The sequence below is a fragment of the Sipha flava genome, unplaced genomic scaffold, assembly GCF_003268045.1.
Source record: "Sipha flava isolate LNK unplaced genomic scaffold, YSA_version1 116_pilon_pilon, whole genome shotgun sequence".
Classification (NCBI taxonomy): domain Eukaryota; kingdom Metazoa; phylum Arthropoda; class Insecta; order Hemiptera; family Aphididae; genus Sipha; species Sipha flava.
Window position 1 is genome coordinate 1,176,675 of NW_020271740.1, and position 17,301 is coordinate 1,193,975.

The 17,301-nt window shown below is 28.7% G+C and overlaps 2 protein-coding genes across 4 annotated transcripts; one reads left to right on the plus strand and one right to left on the minus strand.

Annotated features, from left to right (window-relative positions):
- The first annotated feature begins 413 nt into the window (after positions 1–413).
- On the plus strand, positions 414–6,471 carry LOC112692524 (protein Wnt-16-like). 3 transcript variants are annotated; one of them, XM_025567221.1, is made up of 8 exons: positions 414–869; positions 946–1,145; positions 1,749–2,038; positions 4,986–5,142; positions 5,204–5,357; positions 5,582–5,722; positions 5,809–6,069; positions 6,167–6,471. In XM_025567221.1, exons 2-8 carry the CDS (start codon positions 1,069–1,071, stop codon positions 6,266–6,268), a joined length of 1,182 nt encoding a protein of 393 aa, XP_025423006.1. In that variant the 5' UTR covers positions 414–869; positions 946–1,068; the 3' UTR covers positions 6,269–6,471. The 3 variants fall into 3 exon arrangements, with proteins under 3 accessions (XP_025423006.1, XP_025423015.1, XP_025422997.1); XM_025567230.1 differs by having other exon boundaries at positions 414–788; XM_025567212.1 differs by having other exon boundaries at positions 414–1,145.
- A 2,968-nt stretch (positions 6,472–9,439) lies between these two features.
- LOC112692113 (myotubularin-related protein 14) lies at positions 9,440–14,788 on the minus strand. Its single transcript, XM_025566672.1, has 10 exons — positions 14,696–14,788; positions 13,936–13,992; positions 12,949–13,310; positions 12,679–12,864; positions 12,357–12,579; positions 10,933–11,264; positions 10,758–10,868; positions 10,322–10,702; positions 10,051–10,125; positions 9,440–9,988 (listed from the first exon to the last, which is right to left on the minus strand). Exons 1-10 carry the CDS (start codon positions 14,786–14,788, stop codon positions 9,880–9,882), a joined length of 1,929 nt encoding a protein of 642 aa, XP_025422457.1. The 3' UTR covers positions 9,440–9,879.
- Between the last annotated feature and the right edge of the window lie 2,513 nt (positions 14,789–17,301).

A 17,301-nucleotide genomic window follows, 5' to 3' on the forward strand; every position in this document is an offset into this window, starting at 1 on the left:
AATCAAAATCAATCGATTAAACACTTATAGGCAGATTACTAAAAGAATTGGGTAAAATATTGGTTTTCAGATGTGATTTACAATTTTTTATTTTTCCAAATCCTAAAACATTTTTTTGTTCGCAAGTCACGTATTACCGAGACCATTCGTCGCTGTAACCGGGTGGCCAATACCGAACACCACACACATTTGCCGTGACATATGCGGCCGATAATGACGAATTGACGACGCAGCAGCCGCTGCGATCGAAATTAAAAACACATCAAATCGACGCCGCTAACGACAATGGAACGACAACGGTGGCAGATGGCGAAAAGATAGTTTAGCGGTGAAGGGTATGGCGCACGAATGGAGGCGACACAAAGCGGTAAAGTTTAATAATGATAATAATAATAATAATAATAATAATAATACGATGTTCTCGAACGGACGCGATAAAAACGGTGTGGCGCGATTGTCATTGTGGAACGTTTCGTCGGCCCCCGAAAACGTGTGCGTTTCCAATCAATTATCACGGTCCCCGAGTACGTTAACAGCACAATAATAAGCGAGATCAGTCCCTCTCGCACTCCGTGTCCGTCACTGTCTCGCTCCGTCGTACTATCAGCCCTGCAGCATCACGCGTTCTCGTCGCCGCGGATCTCTCAGACCCGTTCGCACCGTCATCGACTATTATTTCCGGTCAACACTCTCCACGAACGTGCCGAGTTCCGCGTCGCCGCTCGGTCTCCTCCTCGGCCGAACTTCACCGAACATCGACAATGCTGATGGTTGCCATCACGAACGCAGTAAGTGCGCGTTGTGACCGTCCGGTACCGTAGTAAAAAAAAACGACGGTTGTCCGGCCGTGGTCCCTTGGTAACTGGATTGTGCGTTCTCAGACATCAGCTCAGGCCTCGGTTGCGAGTTGTTTCATCTCTCTACGGACCTGTTCGTGTTGTGTAGGTTCCACTAAGATGGCAGTGTTGTCCGGTTAATCTGTACGAATTTCACTACTCATAAACGTTGCATCAATTCTTTTAAATAACGTAAAGAAAACATACCGCGTATATACAAACGTTGGCCAGTATGAGACGTTCGACGGGTATCTTTCGATTGATTGTGTTACTCTTGCCGTTCGTGTTATCTGCTAGTCCAAATTGGATGTAAGTCATTTCATTAGATAGTCATTAGCCGGCAAGTGGCGACTACTGTAGTGGTCAAATTGCTGTGTTTGCCATAATTTTTTTGTCTATTGCATTTTATATTACATGTGTTGTTATTTTTAACAATTTATTGTTGATTTGTTTTGTTGTGTCATTACTTGCATTTTTTTTCGATTGTTTATTATGTTCTACTACCGTAATTTGCTTTCAGTGTTTAGAAACAAGTTGAGTATTTTAATTGAATTCTATTTCTAATTAAAATTGTTTTAGTACCTACATCTTATTGTTAAGACGTATATCAACAATCTTAGTATTTTGATACAGTGAACTAGGTTTCCTTTCGATAGTAATTTATAGATGCTTATTAAATGATTTTTATTCGTAGTTTGTAGTTTGTTCTTTTAAAGTTTATTTATTTTTCAGGTAATGGCTTGTAGTATGCATAATGTGTTTGTATATAAAAACCTGAGAATCGGTGTCGACTTTGGTACATATAATTTAATTAACCCATTGAATTTATTCATAGTTAGTAGTATTTTGTATTATTTATTTTTTTTTATAGGAACTTAACTATATTAATGTTTCATCAATTTTTAATTATAGGTATTTAGGAATAATAGGGATACCACCACCTCTTCAACAACAACAAGCATCCCCAGGTGCAGAAATTGAGGATCCAGAAATAGTTCAAGCCAGAGCTATTTGTAGTGCATTACCTGGTTTAGCATCAAAACAAGTTGATGTATGTCTGAAACATCCAAATGCCATATATTCTGTATCAGATGGAGCTAAAAAGGCTATTGAACAGTGTCAATTTCAGTTTCGTCATGAACGATGGAATTGTTCAGTAATGGAAAATGAACAAAGCGTGTTTGGCCCTACATTGGACAGAGGTTTGAATTTTGTTAAATAGTTGATTTTAATTTTAATTTAGAATCAAACTTGTTGTTACTTATAATTATCTTGTTTTAAAATAATAAATTTATATTCGTATACGTAGTACAAATAATTAATTAAAACTATTAAATAATTCTATTCAAAATATACTAGCTGAATTACTCATATTCATCAAGAAGATATTTTAATATTTTAGATTAGAGCAATTACTGTCAAAAATACTACATACAATCTTTAATTGAAAAAGCTCAGAATTGTTGTATATTATAATAATATTTATTTTTTATTAACTTATACTATTTATATTAATTTATAATTTATATATTTACATTATTGTAATCAACTTATTAAACAAAATAAAATATATTCTAGGTATCAGGTTATACCTAGGTAATCAAAAAGTGAAAAAATGTATCCATTCCGTCCAATACGGTTTCAACTCTTAAAAATGCGATTTTCAAATAACTTCCATTTTATTGCATAGCTAGATTATTAAAAGAACCAAAATGTTTAATTAAAAGTTTTTACAATTTACTATTTATCAGATGTACCAATCAGCAGGAGTGTGATATTTGAATTTGATATTTTTTATAATATAAAGATTTATATTTAGTTATATTTTTAACAATTTATTCATGATATTCCTTTTTTAATTCATATTCAAATTCATAAAGCATCGTGTACATTTTTTTGGATTAGTTTATTTCGTTTTATTCTTCATACAATTATCTGATTAGTTATATCTTAAAAAAAATGTAAATTATGGTAAAATTAATAGTCTCATTTAATTCAGAGTTCAAAAAGTATAAGAGAAACATTTTTACACTTAATATAAAAATATATACCTTTTTCATAATAATTATGATAATTATTATAAACAATATTTACCTATATTACTGGAAAAAATAAATATTTATTTACGAAACAAGTCATAAATATCATAAATGTATAATATAAATAATTATATAATTTAGTTTTAACTTATTTACTGTGCTGTTATTATTCATTGGCAATGAAATATAAGTTTAAATTACTACATTATTTAGAAGAAATTATTTAATTTCTGACGTAGAATTATATATTTCAAAAATATTTTTTTTATCTATTTATTTATTTATTTATTTATCTTTTTATATTATATCTAAATCTCAAAATAAATAAATAAAAAGCAATTTAAAAAATAATAAAAGTATGCATCTATGTTTTTTATACAAATAATTACTATTAGATTTAGATTTTATTAAATATTTTTTGTCATATAAAAAATTGGCTATATATTGGTTTTATTTTACATTTATAATTACTATTAGAATAATAAGATAGAGACTTAATTATATACTTATTAATATTAAATTACTAAAACTATCTAACAAAATAAAAACTAAAATTTGATAATTTTAAAAATATTAAAATGTATGTTAATAAAATAATAAATCTATAATAATATTATCATAAAATGAATTTATATTCTTCTAGAATTTGTTTTCCAATTTCTCAATACAATTAGGTATTTAATATCATTAATATCTCGTGACATTAATCTAATTAGTTAATATTTGTTACATATCACTTTCTTTATATTTTAAAACAAATTACCTATTTTACAGTTATTGCAATCCTATTTTATTCTTTGTAATAAAAGTTGCACAAATTACTTATATTAGTGTCTGTTCAATCAATATAAATATTTACAAGTTTTTTTTTCTAAAAATATGTCAATAAAATCTAGAGCTCTTGTAATGAATAATTATTTTTTCTGGTTACGATAATGATTTCTATATTTAATGAAAACTTAACTAAAGAATAAATTAATATTGCTCCTCTTTAATTTATTTCAAAATTGTAAAATACTACTAATAATTTATAATTATAATAAAGCAGTATAAAACTACATATTCAAAGAAAAATTATTCAGAGTTGTTTAAATTATTGCATATTTAAGTAGACCATTTTTATTTTTTAGTTGATAATACTCCTTCAAATTTTAATGATATAATATGTACATAACTGTTATTTATAAACAAGGATATTTTATTATCTTATATTTTATAAAATAAGATGTCCGATACACTCACTCATCAACTCAATCACTGAACTTAGAAACTTGAAATTTGGTGGTTTATATCTCTCTTAATATAGCGGTAAAATAAGAAAGGATTTCACTAAAATTCTTTCCTTAAGGGATGAAAAATGGTAAACATGTTTTTATGTTTTATTGATTTTGGAATTAGACTTCTAAAAGTTGCCTATGAAATTTCTTAATATTAATTTTATTCTAATCCACCTCTAAGGAAGACAAAAGAAGTTATAGCGGACTTTTCTACACTAACATATAATTAATGAAATAATTATATATATTAACACAAATTGTTATCAAGCAGGCATATTTATATTTATATTATTGAAATAGAATACATCTGTGTAAGAAGATAAATGTGCTATTGTAAATTCAGGTTACCTTAATGAACTATAAACATTGAATTATAGATATTATTTGATACTAGTGTTACATTACATTTTTTCTGGTTAGAGAATTAGTGTCCTTATAATAATAAATTTTGGAAATAAGCTTGCTATAATCTCCCACTTAAAAATATAGACCGACTATATGAGATAAAAATTGATTATCAGCATTACTTTTTCTATTATCCCAGTTAAGACTTTTTTTTTTTTTTGTACAGTAAGTAAAATTATGATCAAAAAAATACAATTTTAAATTTAGTAGGTACATAACTTATAATTTATAAAAATTGTTTCTAAACAAAACAAAATTTATTGGCTTAACTAGTTAAATTGTATTAAAATAAAATAACCAACTAATGATTTCATAAAAAAATTTTAATTTAATTATGAATTTCAAAATCAAATGGACTAACTATGACAGTTATGTATTTATGTTTTACATTTTAATTAAGTAGTTTATTATTTGTATTATTCCTACAGGTAGTAAAGAGACAGCTTTTATATATGCCATTACTAGTGCCGGTGTTGTGTATTCAATTACACACGCATGCAGTTCAGGTAAACTAACAGAATGCAGTTGTGATTCTATGCAACATGGTCAAACAACACCAGAAGGATGGAAGTGGGGAGGTTGCAGGTAAAATACTAATCAATTTTATGAAAAAAATATATTTATTATTTGTATTTGTATTCTGCAGTGATAATTTACGTTTTGGATTACAATTTTCACGAAAATTTGTTGATGGCTCTGAACCTAATCGCCGCCCAGATAACTTTAAAACTACAAAACAAAAAAGAATTTGGGCTGATCGTCTCAAAATGAACTTGCACAACAATGAAATAGGAAGACAGGTTAGTATGAATTGTTTATTTTTAATTTTCTGGTTTATATTCCTCCAATCAAGCTGATTAAATAATCATTTTTACACATTATCTGGTAGTAGTTATTTTCAAAACAATGAATTGTAAATAAAAATATTTATTCATCTGAAGTATGAATTACGTTTTTAAATTTTTTTATAATTTCACTGTTGATCCAGTTATAAAAAAAATTATTCATATTATTCTACTTCCAGATAGTTATTTCATTAATGAAAATGCATTGTCGTTGCCATGGTGTGTCAGGGTCTTGCGAATTAAAAACTTGTTGGAAATTTATGCCATCGTTCAACGAGATAGGTAATGAAATCAAACAGAAGTATGGAAAAGCAGTTCTTGTGAGTTATTCTTTTATTAATATTAATATTTTTTCTGTGATAATTATTACTTTTATTATTAAGGTTGAACTTTCTTATTTTGATAGATAAACCATATTGCAAATGATTCCCCAAAAAAAAACCATACAACAATACATAAGAAAAGAGAAACCAGAGCTCTGAAGAGACTGAAGCGGCGGTTGTTGATTGAGTCAAAAGAATTGGTGCATATACAAAAGTCACCCAACTACTGTAAACAAGATTTTGAGAACGGTGTTCTAGGAACAGAAGGCCGCAAATGCAATATTACATCAACTGGACCGGATTCTTGTAATAAACTATGTTGTGGTCGTGGTTTTATCACTAGGGTAATTAAAAATATTTGCTTACCATGTATTAAGGAAAACTCATTTAAAGCTTTTGATTTTAAATGTTAAGTTTTTGTTTATGTTTGGTTTTTTACAGGTTGTAAAGGAGGAAGAACATTGCAATTGCAAATTTATTTGGTGTTGTTATGTCAAATGTGATACCTGCTACAAAAACATTGAACAAAATTCGTGTAAATAAATACACAGTACTAAAGGTGTATGTGTATTTCCATGTACTGGAAATGAAATTATTAACAATTGCTTCAGAGGAAAAGTAGTTCATTGTTATTTTGTATTAACGATGGTACGCGTACAATTAATAGAGAGTTAATTTTCATATACATATCAATAAAAAATAAAAAATGTGCACTTGCGCTATGGCGTTCAGGACAATTTTCATCACATACGTTTTTGATCTCTTCCCTTCTCCCTGATGAATTATACAAATACACTCAATCAGTCTTCCATAATTGATGAACTGTCGCTTACGCTCGCGTATTTTGTAGTTTACCAAGAAAATTGCCTAGCATTTAGGGCATTATAAATTTGTATTCTTATTTATAACCTGAAATATTTAGTTTTAAAATTAATTGATGTAAAAATACGTAATATAATTATTCCTTTATACATTATATTATTATTATTCAAACAAGTTTAATTTGTATTTTATTTAAAAATGTAATATTTATGATATAGAAAAAATACATAATAAGATATGTATTTAAAGCATAACTCATAATTAATTATATTATCATTATTATTGTATGTACATAAGTATAATTCATAGGTGGTATTACACAGTATAGAAAATCTAGTTGTTGAATTACGAATAAAAAAAAAATTACAAAACAAAAAAAATGATAATTGAATAATAAAACATAATCCATGTTTTATATCTAAAATTATGATATGAGAAAATAAAATTAAAATTGAACACATAAAGAAATAAATAAAATACATTTCAATTTTTCAGAAGATACATTACTGTGAAATGTTACAAACATTTTTACACCTAAATATACAATATAAACAATATAATGGATAAAATACGATAAAATTTTGTCAATTTTTTCGTAATAACAATCTTAACATTATTTCATATCAGTATTAACTAAAATCATAATATGAATAGTGTGCATGAACAATGCCAATGCAGACATAAGATATAACTATAACCCACCACAGCCATTGAGCTAATAATACATAATTACAGTTATTAAGTAATTCTTAATATCTATGAACACAGTTCTATAAGTCCAATTTAAATGATTTTGGTGTTTGTATTTGTGAAAATGTTGATGTCAAAAGCTATTTGCATATCATAAATATTGAAATCGTTAAAAATCACAATAAGTTAAATATGCTTTTAAGACAAAAAAAAATATATACATAGATAAACTTTATATTTTGGAAAAATTGTATCCACTTCCAAGACAAAAGCAAAAGATTTCATTTACAAAAATCAATTTTTCTTATTGGATTTTTTTATATTCAATTATTAACAGTCATGTAAATTTTGGAACTTAACATTACATTAGTTATAAAAATTACAAAAAAATTTTAACAGCCTCACAGTTTTTTTCTTAGAACTATATACCTGTTAAAGTAACATTTTTTAAGATCACATTTAGGCAGGAAAAGTGACAGGCGATTTAATTCACCAATATATTCAAACAGTGAAGCCATCGTACACAACCATAATAAACCACAAAACAAATTCATCATTTTCATTATCTGATAAACAATATTATGTATATATAAATTTAATTTAAAAACTTATTAGTTATGATCAATTCCAAAATTTACACATAAATAAAAATATACATATAATATAAATATCAAGTACAAATCATTAGTTTAACTGATAGTTCAAAAAAATATTTCAGTGAAACCAAATCATGCTTTTAATAACAACAATGTATTATTTGGTTCCGTGAATTAACAAAACTTATATTTAAGTTTACTAAAAACTTTAAATTTTATTATATTCAAATCAACTAAACCTTACCATTAGCCTACATCAATTATTTTGGACAATATTAACTTGGATTTGGAACATTTTTTTATGCTCTCAGATAATGTTTTTAACAATTGAATACAATCAAATATTATTAAATTTTATTTTAGGAATGATAGTTTTTTTTAAACATCAACAGTTAATTTTTATAGTATAAATAAATAATAATTAATCTTTTAACTGTATTAACTTGTCTAAATAAAATATCATTAATTCCTATAAATTAATTTTTATAAAAGTTATCTATCTACCTAAAAAAGAAAAAGGCAATATAATATTTTGTTAAAATAAGTTATAACAATACAATTTAAAAACAATTATGTAGTATTATAAGTAATTGAATAGCACAATTATTAGTTTAAACTTATTCGACATACTGTTGACAGTTAGAAAACAGCCTACTGACAAGACTTAGGGGCTTAGATTAACAGTCAATACTGCTTTATTAACTATCCAGAGCAAAATATTAAGTTACCAATTTTGATAATTTCATTATTTCCAAGAACAAAACTAGTATGCCACTGACTAAATCTTATAACAATTGAGAAGCAATTTGATTTATTTCTAACAAAGGTTCAGATATACTTATTTCAATTAAAATATAATAATGTTTAAGTACATTTAATTCTAATAAATAAATCATTTTTACAAGTAGAATGTAAAGCTGGTCTCATACGAAACGTATACTCGATGAAAAATCGTCAATCGTGATACTTTACGAGTCGTGCAGGTGGTTTAATCGTCAAGTATGGCGATCATTTTTATTCGTTGAGTCACTCATAGATTCCCATTGTTGTCGGTAAATGTACGAGTCAAAGAGATTATTGAAAACCGCGTTTATTGATCGGTAAACGTATGAGTAGTGAGGAGCCAGATCCGCGTTTAACAGAGGGCAATTGTTTCGAGGTGACAAATTTAATGATGTTGATGGAGTAGCAAAATTTTGAGAATCAACATAAAATACAAAATGTACAATTATAATTTTTTTTGTATACCTATATAACTATAATACATATTATTTCTATTACATATATTATTTTTTATTTTGAATTGTAATATTTTTAAGGGCGGCATATTTTAGTTTGCACCAGGAGAGCTACATAGCTTAATGTGGCACTGATAAGAGCAACCAAATCAATCAATTGGCGAACATAAGTGATTACAATGCTCGTCAAGTATACAAGTCGTGTGGGACCAGCTTAAAATACATATATAATATAACAACAATGTGTAATACATTAAAAATTATGTACGTATACAACAAAAACTAATTTAATTTGTTTGAAAAAAAAAATTATGACACATTTTCCCTGTATTGTTTATTCATATATTAAACAACTATTAAGAAATATTTCCACTTATTTTTCTTTCTTTTATAATAGTATACATTAAAAATTATAAAAACAATAATACAAAACTGCATATGCAATATTAATACACTCATACATGTGTGAGTATTTAAAATGGCATTTAATGAGTTCTGTATACATAGATAGAGAAACTAAACATCTAAAGGGAAACTCAAATTGCTATAAATTAATTGAACACAGTATATGAGTTGCTGTAAAATAGTAGGTTATATACCTTTTAATAATTCACATTATTTGATCAAATATTAACAGATAATCAATATAAATATGCAATTAAAATAGATTTTCTTAATTTTCCGGAAAGAAAGTAAAATTGATGTCAGTAGTATAATACATAAAATATTATACTTCCTTTTCTTATATAATGGTTTCTTACAGTGAGTTATAAAACTCAATACAATTTACATTTAATATGGAGTGATATCAAAACAAAAGTTTACTAAAAATACCTTCAGGGCCATCAGTTTTATACCCGTATGTGCTGTAACATTTATGGAACAGTTCTCTAACAGCAGATAACCTATTTTCTCGCCTATAAAAAAAAAAATCACATTAATTGGATTAATACTATTTTTAAATATTGACTAAACTTACGATGAAATAGGACGAAATCGGTTTTCAGACAAATCATTTCCATTGAGGCTACCTGTTTGAGTAACCATTGACCATCTGATAAATACAAAAAAATGATTTTTATTACTTGATGGTTTATACAAGAAACTAAAATAGAAATAATAGAAATATATATAGTCAAGATAACTCATTATGAAAACATTTGAATAATTTAAGCTATAAAAGTCAACTAATATTATATAATAATTTATTTTGAGTTATCATGATTTTATAGTATTTTCTTTTTACTTACTCATCAGTCTCGCTTGAATTAGAAAATGTTCGAATATGCTTATGTGATGCAGGCATATCAACGGGCATGGTTTTATCTTCCATTGATATGAAATCGCAATCATCATATTCAAAATCCAAGTCTGGAGACCTAAGAGAACGATGTCTCCTACGAGGAGATGAACATTTGTACCGTTTTGTTTCAACTTCATCAGACATACTATAATCATCATCATCAATGTCTTCAATGTCTTCCATCTCATATATAGTCTCTTTGATGAAAAACTTCTCTGCTGGTTTCTTAATGGATTTTAATTTACCTGCTGTTGTTTGTTCAAAATCAAACTGTGAATGATAATCATCTAAAGTATCATAAGACTTTCCATTTGTTGAATCTTCATTACTGAAAATTTAATATAAATTTACCAAAAAAAATATTTATGGGACCAATTACATACCTGTCATTACTGTTATTTCGTGAGCGAATATCTAATTGATCCAGATCAGTTAAGTCAAATTCTCCTAAATAAGAAGAAAATTTAGGACTACTTGGTGCTGTGACTGCAGAACTATATTAGAAAATCATAATTATTCATTAATCAAAGAACCATCATAATTTATATCATGACTTACGGCATAGAAGGTGTTTTAAAGTCATCACTGAATATGTACTTAAGGAAATGAAAACAAAAGTGCATAATGTCTTCACCTTTTTCAAGACGATTTTCTAAATTGTGTCCAAATAAATACCAATCATACCCAAGTGTTAAATATAAAATCTGGCTAGGAGATAATGATTTATGTATAACACCATCAGCCCATAAAGACATTCTTATTAATGATATAAACATTGGTGTACGATCCCAACCACTTATACAATGTATAAGTATTCCTTTTGATGAACACCAAACATACTTCAGCATTAAGCTAAGATAATTTTCAGTTAGCTGTCGTAAGTCCCATTCCTGTAACATAAAATTGAATTTTTATGTATAAGACATAAATACTACATACATTAGTAAAATAATCAGTTAATTAGATTAAACATAATAACTAGGGCCTGGGTTTATATACTTTAATAACCTTAGAAATATGCAATATTAGTGCACTTTAAAATATGCATTTATGCTCTCATTTTATAGGAATATGCCCTATGAAATCAAAAATATGCATAAAACTAAACTAACAAAACTAAACCATCTATAAATAAAATACTTTTATATTCAGCAACAAATTTCTTTAGCCTATTAGACATAGTTACACTGATTTTTGGTATTTTAAGTATAAATAAATTAAATCAAATGACAATTACACACACTCGGAAAACGACTAATGTATGATTCACGAAAACCTACTCAATAACAAATTACTACTTGTCCCATTAGGTCCCAGATAAGATAAGAAAACCACTACATTACATTACAGGGACTATAAATATAACTATAAAATACATTATTTTAATTAATATAAGCAAAACATCATATAAATGCAATGAAAAATCGTAAAATACAGAAATACCTATGCAAAAAAAAAAAAACTATGTATTTTGGATCTATTGACTATAATTCAAACTTAGCTTACCTAGTAATTTTTTGAACTGTTTAGAAAAAAACATGCAAATGCAAATAAATCCAGGCCCTAATAATAACATTAATAAATGAATGGAAAGTTAACTAAAATACAATTAAAGTGGTAAAAAATATTTAATTAAATATTAATTGACTAATAATAAATAACAGTAATAATAATAAATCTTAATATTTCAATATAGGTATATTAAAAACTGGTACAAAATAAAATTTTTATTTATTAATAGAACTATATACTATATAATTGTTAATAATATATTTTATTTATTTGTATGAGTGTATTTTTCTATTTTACTGTTTAAAATAACAACTTTAAAGTTTCAATATTTAAATTGTTAGAGTTAAATGTAATCTGAAATCAATTAAAAGTTTTTTCTATAATTTGCTATTTTATTTTTGGGATAGAAGTTTAGTAAAATAATAAAAATAATACTTAGACTTCTAAACTATAGATATTGAAAAATTAACCTTGTATTTACTCCACTGGATATCCAACTGATCAACAGCAGGGTTGGGTTTCACATTGAGTGTTGAATCAATAGAAGGATCAGACCAATCAAACATTAATCCTTCAGAATTATAATTGTTTTTCTTAAAATCAAGAAAAAATTCACATCCAGGATATGGTGTAGGTATTATTCGGAATACAGCATATTTTTGAGTATCATCCACTTTTTCTGATGATGTTACACTAAAAATTAACATTTAAAAAATAGTAAATTCATGTTTTATAATTAATCTTAGAATCATATCAGTTAAAATATAAATATTTAATTAAATTAATACTTACGCAAATAAATATTTTTGCTTTTCATTTTCAACCATCAGATCAATAATAGTACCTACTTTCCAAGCATTAAGTAACTCAACATCACATTTTCTTTTTTTATCCAATTGTCTGAATTCTTCAAAAGACAGACCTTTTTCAGTCGCAGTTCCCAAACCTATTTCTGTCATTCTTGCAATTGTAGAAGATCTAATAAATTGTATTAAATTACAATCATAATACAAATGTAAGTAATTAAATTATAAAATAAATATAATAAAATAGTAATTTTACCTGCATATATATTTTCCTTGGTATAATATTACAGGTACAACAAAACGGTTACGGCACCTTGCAAATTTTGCTTCATTGATTAGTGTGTCAATTGATACAATATCTGTACCAACAGTTTCACTAGTTTTTTTAGGGCTATTAAGCCTTGGAGATTGAGATCGCACGAATGGTTCTGGGGATGAATGACTACTAGGTGATGGAGCACCTAAACTGTTCCTTTTTCGATTGCAAGCTCCTTTTGGTGAAATATCATCCACTGAACTGGAAGAAGTTCTTTGACCTCTTGGATATCTTTCATGTTGTAAAATTGGTATCTTATGTGGATATTGCTCATTAATTCGTCCCTTGCTATTATCAATGATCTAAAAAATAAAGTCATCAAATTAATACATTAATTATGTATATTAATATACATAATTTATTACATTAAAAGTATAGCTATACAACTAAATATTGTTATATACTAATAATTATTAAATTAAGTAGACTCGAATGTAAAACTCTAGGACTGCCTATGATTTTTACTTATATTTCAAAATTGATTGTAATACTTTTGATTAAAAAATATTATTTTATCAATTATTTATTATTTAATAATTCTATACCTCCAACAGTATTAACTATAAATAAGGTAGAATTAAATAAAGTTTGTACCTATAAAGTATAATTGTAAAGTAATACGTATTATTGGTTTATTATTTTTATCTTCTAATTATCTTTTGACCTTATAAATAATAAATATAATGAACTAAAGATTATAAATAGTAATCATACCAAGCAAAAATAATTATTATTGTTGATTTTGCATTTCTAATTAATTATTACTAGAAATATTAATCATAATGTAAAATTAAATATGTAACATATATTATACACTTAATTCCATAATTAATTTATGATTAATTATTTAAATGGATAATAATTAAATGAATGGGTAACAAAATTATAAAATATATTAATACACATAAATCAGAGTAAAAATCTTACCATAAATTTATAATCCAACCGCAAGAGATTTAAACATCTTTCCATCACATCTAACCCCTGAAAAATGATAAACTGTTTTATAAAAACTAATGAATAATATAAATTAAGAGATTGAGTACTTCAAAATAATAAAACGAAATGCGAAAATAAAAGAAAGAAGGAATCCTCATTAAAATACAATTCAAGAATAATTTATTTAAAACGTTTGGCTTTCAATTGGAATATTTTTATTGATTGAATGTTCAAATATACATTGTTTGAATCTTTGAAAACAGAATGTAACTAATTTTATTCAATTTAGAAAATAAAATTGACTAAAAATATATAAATAAACAAATAAGGTTATTTTAGAATAAAAATAAGTGGTCTTTGTACTAACATGTATCATAACATAGGGTACTATAATCTAATTATTATTACATATAAAGGTAATGAAAAAAAAAAAAACATATCAACATTGGCTAGTGTTTATAATTGGGTCAAAATAAAGGTCATACCAAAGGCCATTAGCAGAAATATTCAATATATTAGTAATAAAACACTGTAATGAATTAAATATTGATCAAACGAAGCAATCACTCAATGTGGTCAATGTGGGATGAAAATCCTAAAGAGATAGATAATGGTCCGATGTGAGAAAATAAAAAAATGAAGGCGAATAATAGAAACATAACTATGCTTCAGGAGAGGGGTTGTGCATTTGCAACAGAAACGTGAAAAGCTAAGTTGGGAAGGCGTGAAGGAAAGTTCGTGGACTTACGAACGAATCACTGTTGGTGCACTTAAATGTTTCCTTGGCGAAATGTCCGATCAACGAGCTGATGTCGTCCTCGTCCACAACGTTCTTGTCCATCGCTGCAGCACGTGTCAGGTGACGGGTAACCAACAGTGAATCATTGTCGCATCATATGAAGGGGACGAAAGCGATACGAAAACGGATTGGTAATAATGGACGAACGCCAGCAAGTATTGCGTTCGGGCGACGGACACAAAGCCGTGATGTGGCCACGGCCAAAACGTTTAGTCAACGATAACTGACGATTGCTGCTGGCGTTGTACACCGTACTCGTTCGCCGTGAACGCGAGCCAAACGGTTAATATTATTTCTATTGTTATTACTATTATTATTATTGTTATATCCGAAGGAGAATCGAATTCGCGCGCGACAGGGTGACGACACGACGGCGTTCGGACGAGTGCGACAAGGCGAGCGACCGCGGACTGACGCGAGAGACAGAGATGAGAGAGAAAAAAACACCAGCAAAAAAAAAAAAGAAACACGAAAAAAAATGAAAAAACGAGAAAAAAAGTAACAAAACAACGTGCTTCTCATGAGGTCATGCCGCCGACATTAGTGAATTCCTCGACAACGTCCCATCCGTTGATAACGTACTGATAACGAGAACGCACGCACAATGGTAATGGTATTATTACGTCGCCGTCACAGTCGCGCTCCATTCGATTCTTCCTCCGCGTTATCGGTCGCGGACGCGGCACCCCGGCGTCGTCGTCGACGCTAGCCGACGACCCACGACTTCAACAAAATAATTGGGCGCGATCACACGGCGCGCGTACGTCACACAATCCCATGGCGGCGCGTTTCCCGGAGCGTTCATTGCGAGCCGCTTCACGTCTCCCTTTGGAGCGGATACCGACGATCATCGGGTGAAGACGCGCCACACCTGCGCGTCCGCAGTGGGGAATCCAAAGGGGCCATTGCCCCTACTGGGAATTTTCATTTCAAAAACCATTGTTAATTTAATACCACGCATATCAATTATAACATAATTTTATCGAGATCCATTTATGAAGTTTAGTAAAATGTATTATATTTTTAGATAATCTAAAATGCATAATCTTGAACGTATTTATTAGTTTACAATGTTTACACGTGACTGCATATCGCTTAAAACTATAAATTCTCCCATAGTACCGATTTATACGGTATTTGATTTGGTTCTCATCTATTTTTAGATACACGTTGTTTTGGCCCTTAGAATTTCAATCTTGCCCCGGGTGGGATTTTATCCTGCGGACGTGCTTAGGATCGGCGCGCTTGTTATACTGAGCTATACTGCTATTATGCTCGGCATATCACGAGCCTGCAATATCTACACCATTGCTACGGCGTGTGATTTGGCGACCTTACCCGGGCCGACCGGAGATCCTCCAAAAATAAGCCACCGAATTTTTCAGTTCAAAATGACTAGCGCTCTAGATCAGACGCAAATTGCTGCTTGTGCAGCTGCGTATTTTGTAATGTTCGTTGAGCATTTGAAAAACAAAAAAACATGGTGAACTACATTTGTATTTTTATGATCAAGATGAAGTTAATTTCGGATTCGTATAATTCCAAAAACTCTAGAACTTCGTCGTTAGACCATTCCATGTTTTTATTTGAAATTTAGTTCAGTTATAATCAAATGTTTAAAATTTAAAAACCCAAAAAAGTGTATATCAATGTCGAATGTGTTATCAAAATGCACACAACACATAATAAAATGAAAATCCACTGTGCAGTGCAGGCTCTCCGAATCGCGCGCCTGTGGGAACGCTGGCGGTCCGATTCGTTTGGCGCGAACGCAACGGACCGAACATTTTCGGATAGCTGCGAACCTCGTCTAGCTGTACCGCGCATAAGCGACCAATAACGTTCCCATGGCGAGTATAATGTACCAAGCTAGCATATTTATGATTCGTGACTCGGCGAGCCACTCTCCGTGGGATTGCACCTTCACAATTTTTAATATATTTCTAATATATACTATTATATTATATTTAATATATTTCTACCCCCAAATGTTTTCCTCGTGATCATATCACGATGATGTCGGTTCGTGATTCGGTGCCCATCCGCTGGAAATACGAGCTGAACACGCTGAAGGGGTTGATTTCTCCTCGGCGCAACATCACCCGCCATGTTCCGTACTCGCTCGACGTGTTTTTCGGTTCAGTATTCAAATATTCAATTCACTGTTGTAAACACACGACGTAATATTTTCATTGCAATGTGCACCGTAATTTTTAAAACTCATAAACAAATTCGATAGATTTCATCGTTCGGTAATTACTGATTTGGCGACTGAACTTTCTAATTGGTCCAAGTACGTTCCAAGCAAATCAAACGGAGAACCTTGGAGATTTTATGCACAGCTTTTTTATTTAATTTTTTTTTGTTGTTGTATTTTTAGCCGCACGTTCCGAAATCGTATTAAAATTTAACGTAAAACAACTGTACGAATACGCGCAGAAGTAACATTATAATTAAATTTAACTTATAATAAATATATTTGTACTGTCTATCAGTGGCGTAGCCAGGATTTTTAAATGGGGGGGGGGGGCTAACCACTTTTTTGGATAAGTAAG

Coding starts and splice junctions, on each gene's coding strand:
- LOC112692524 (XM_025567212.1), top strand. CDS start 1,069: ATGAGACGTTCGACGGGTATCTTTCGATTGATTGTGTTACTCTTGCCG. Junction 5,143..5,203: donor TGGAAGTGGGGAGGTTGCAG/GTAAAATACTAA, acceptor TGTATTCTGCAG/TGATAATTTACGTTTTGGAT. Junction 6,070..6,166: donor GTCGTGGTTTTATCACTAGG/GTAATTAAAAAT, acceptor GGTTTTTTACAG/GTTGTAAAGGAGGAAGAACA.
- LOC112692113 (XM_025566672.1), bottom strand. CDS start 14,788: ATGGACAAGAACGTTGTGGACGAGGACGACATCAGCTCGTTGATCGGA. Junction 10,869..10,932: donor TTTAAAACACCTTCTATGCC/GTAAGTCATGAT, acceptor TTTCTAATATAG/TTCTGCAGTCACAGCACCAA. Junction 10,703..10,757: donor CGAAATAACAGTAATGACAG/GTATGTAATTGG, acceptor TTAAATTTTCAG/TAATGAAGATTCAACAAATG.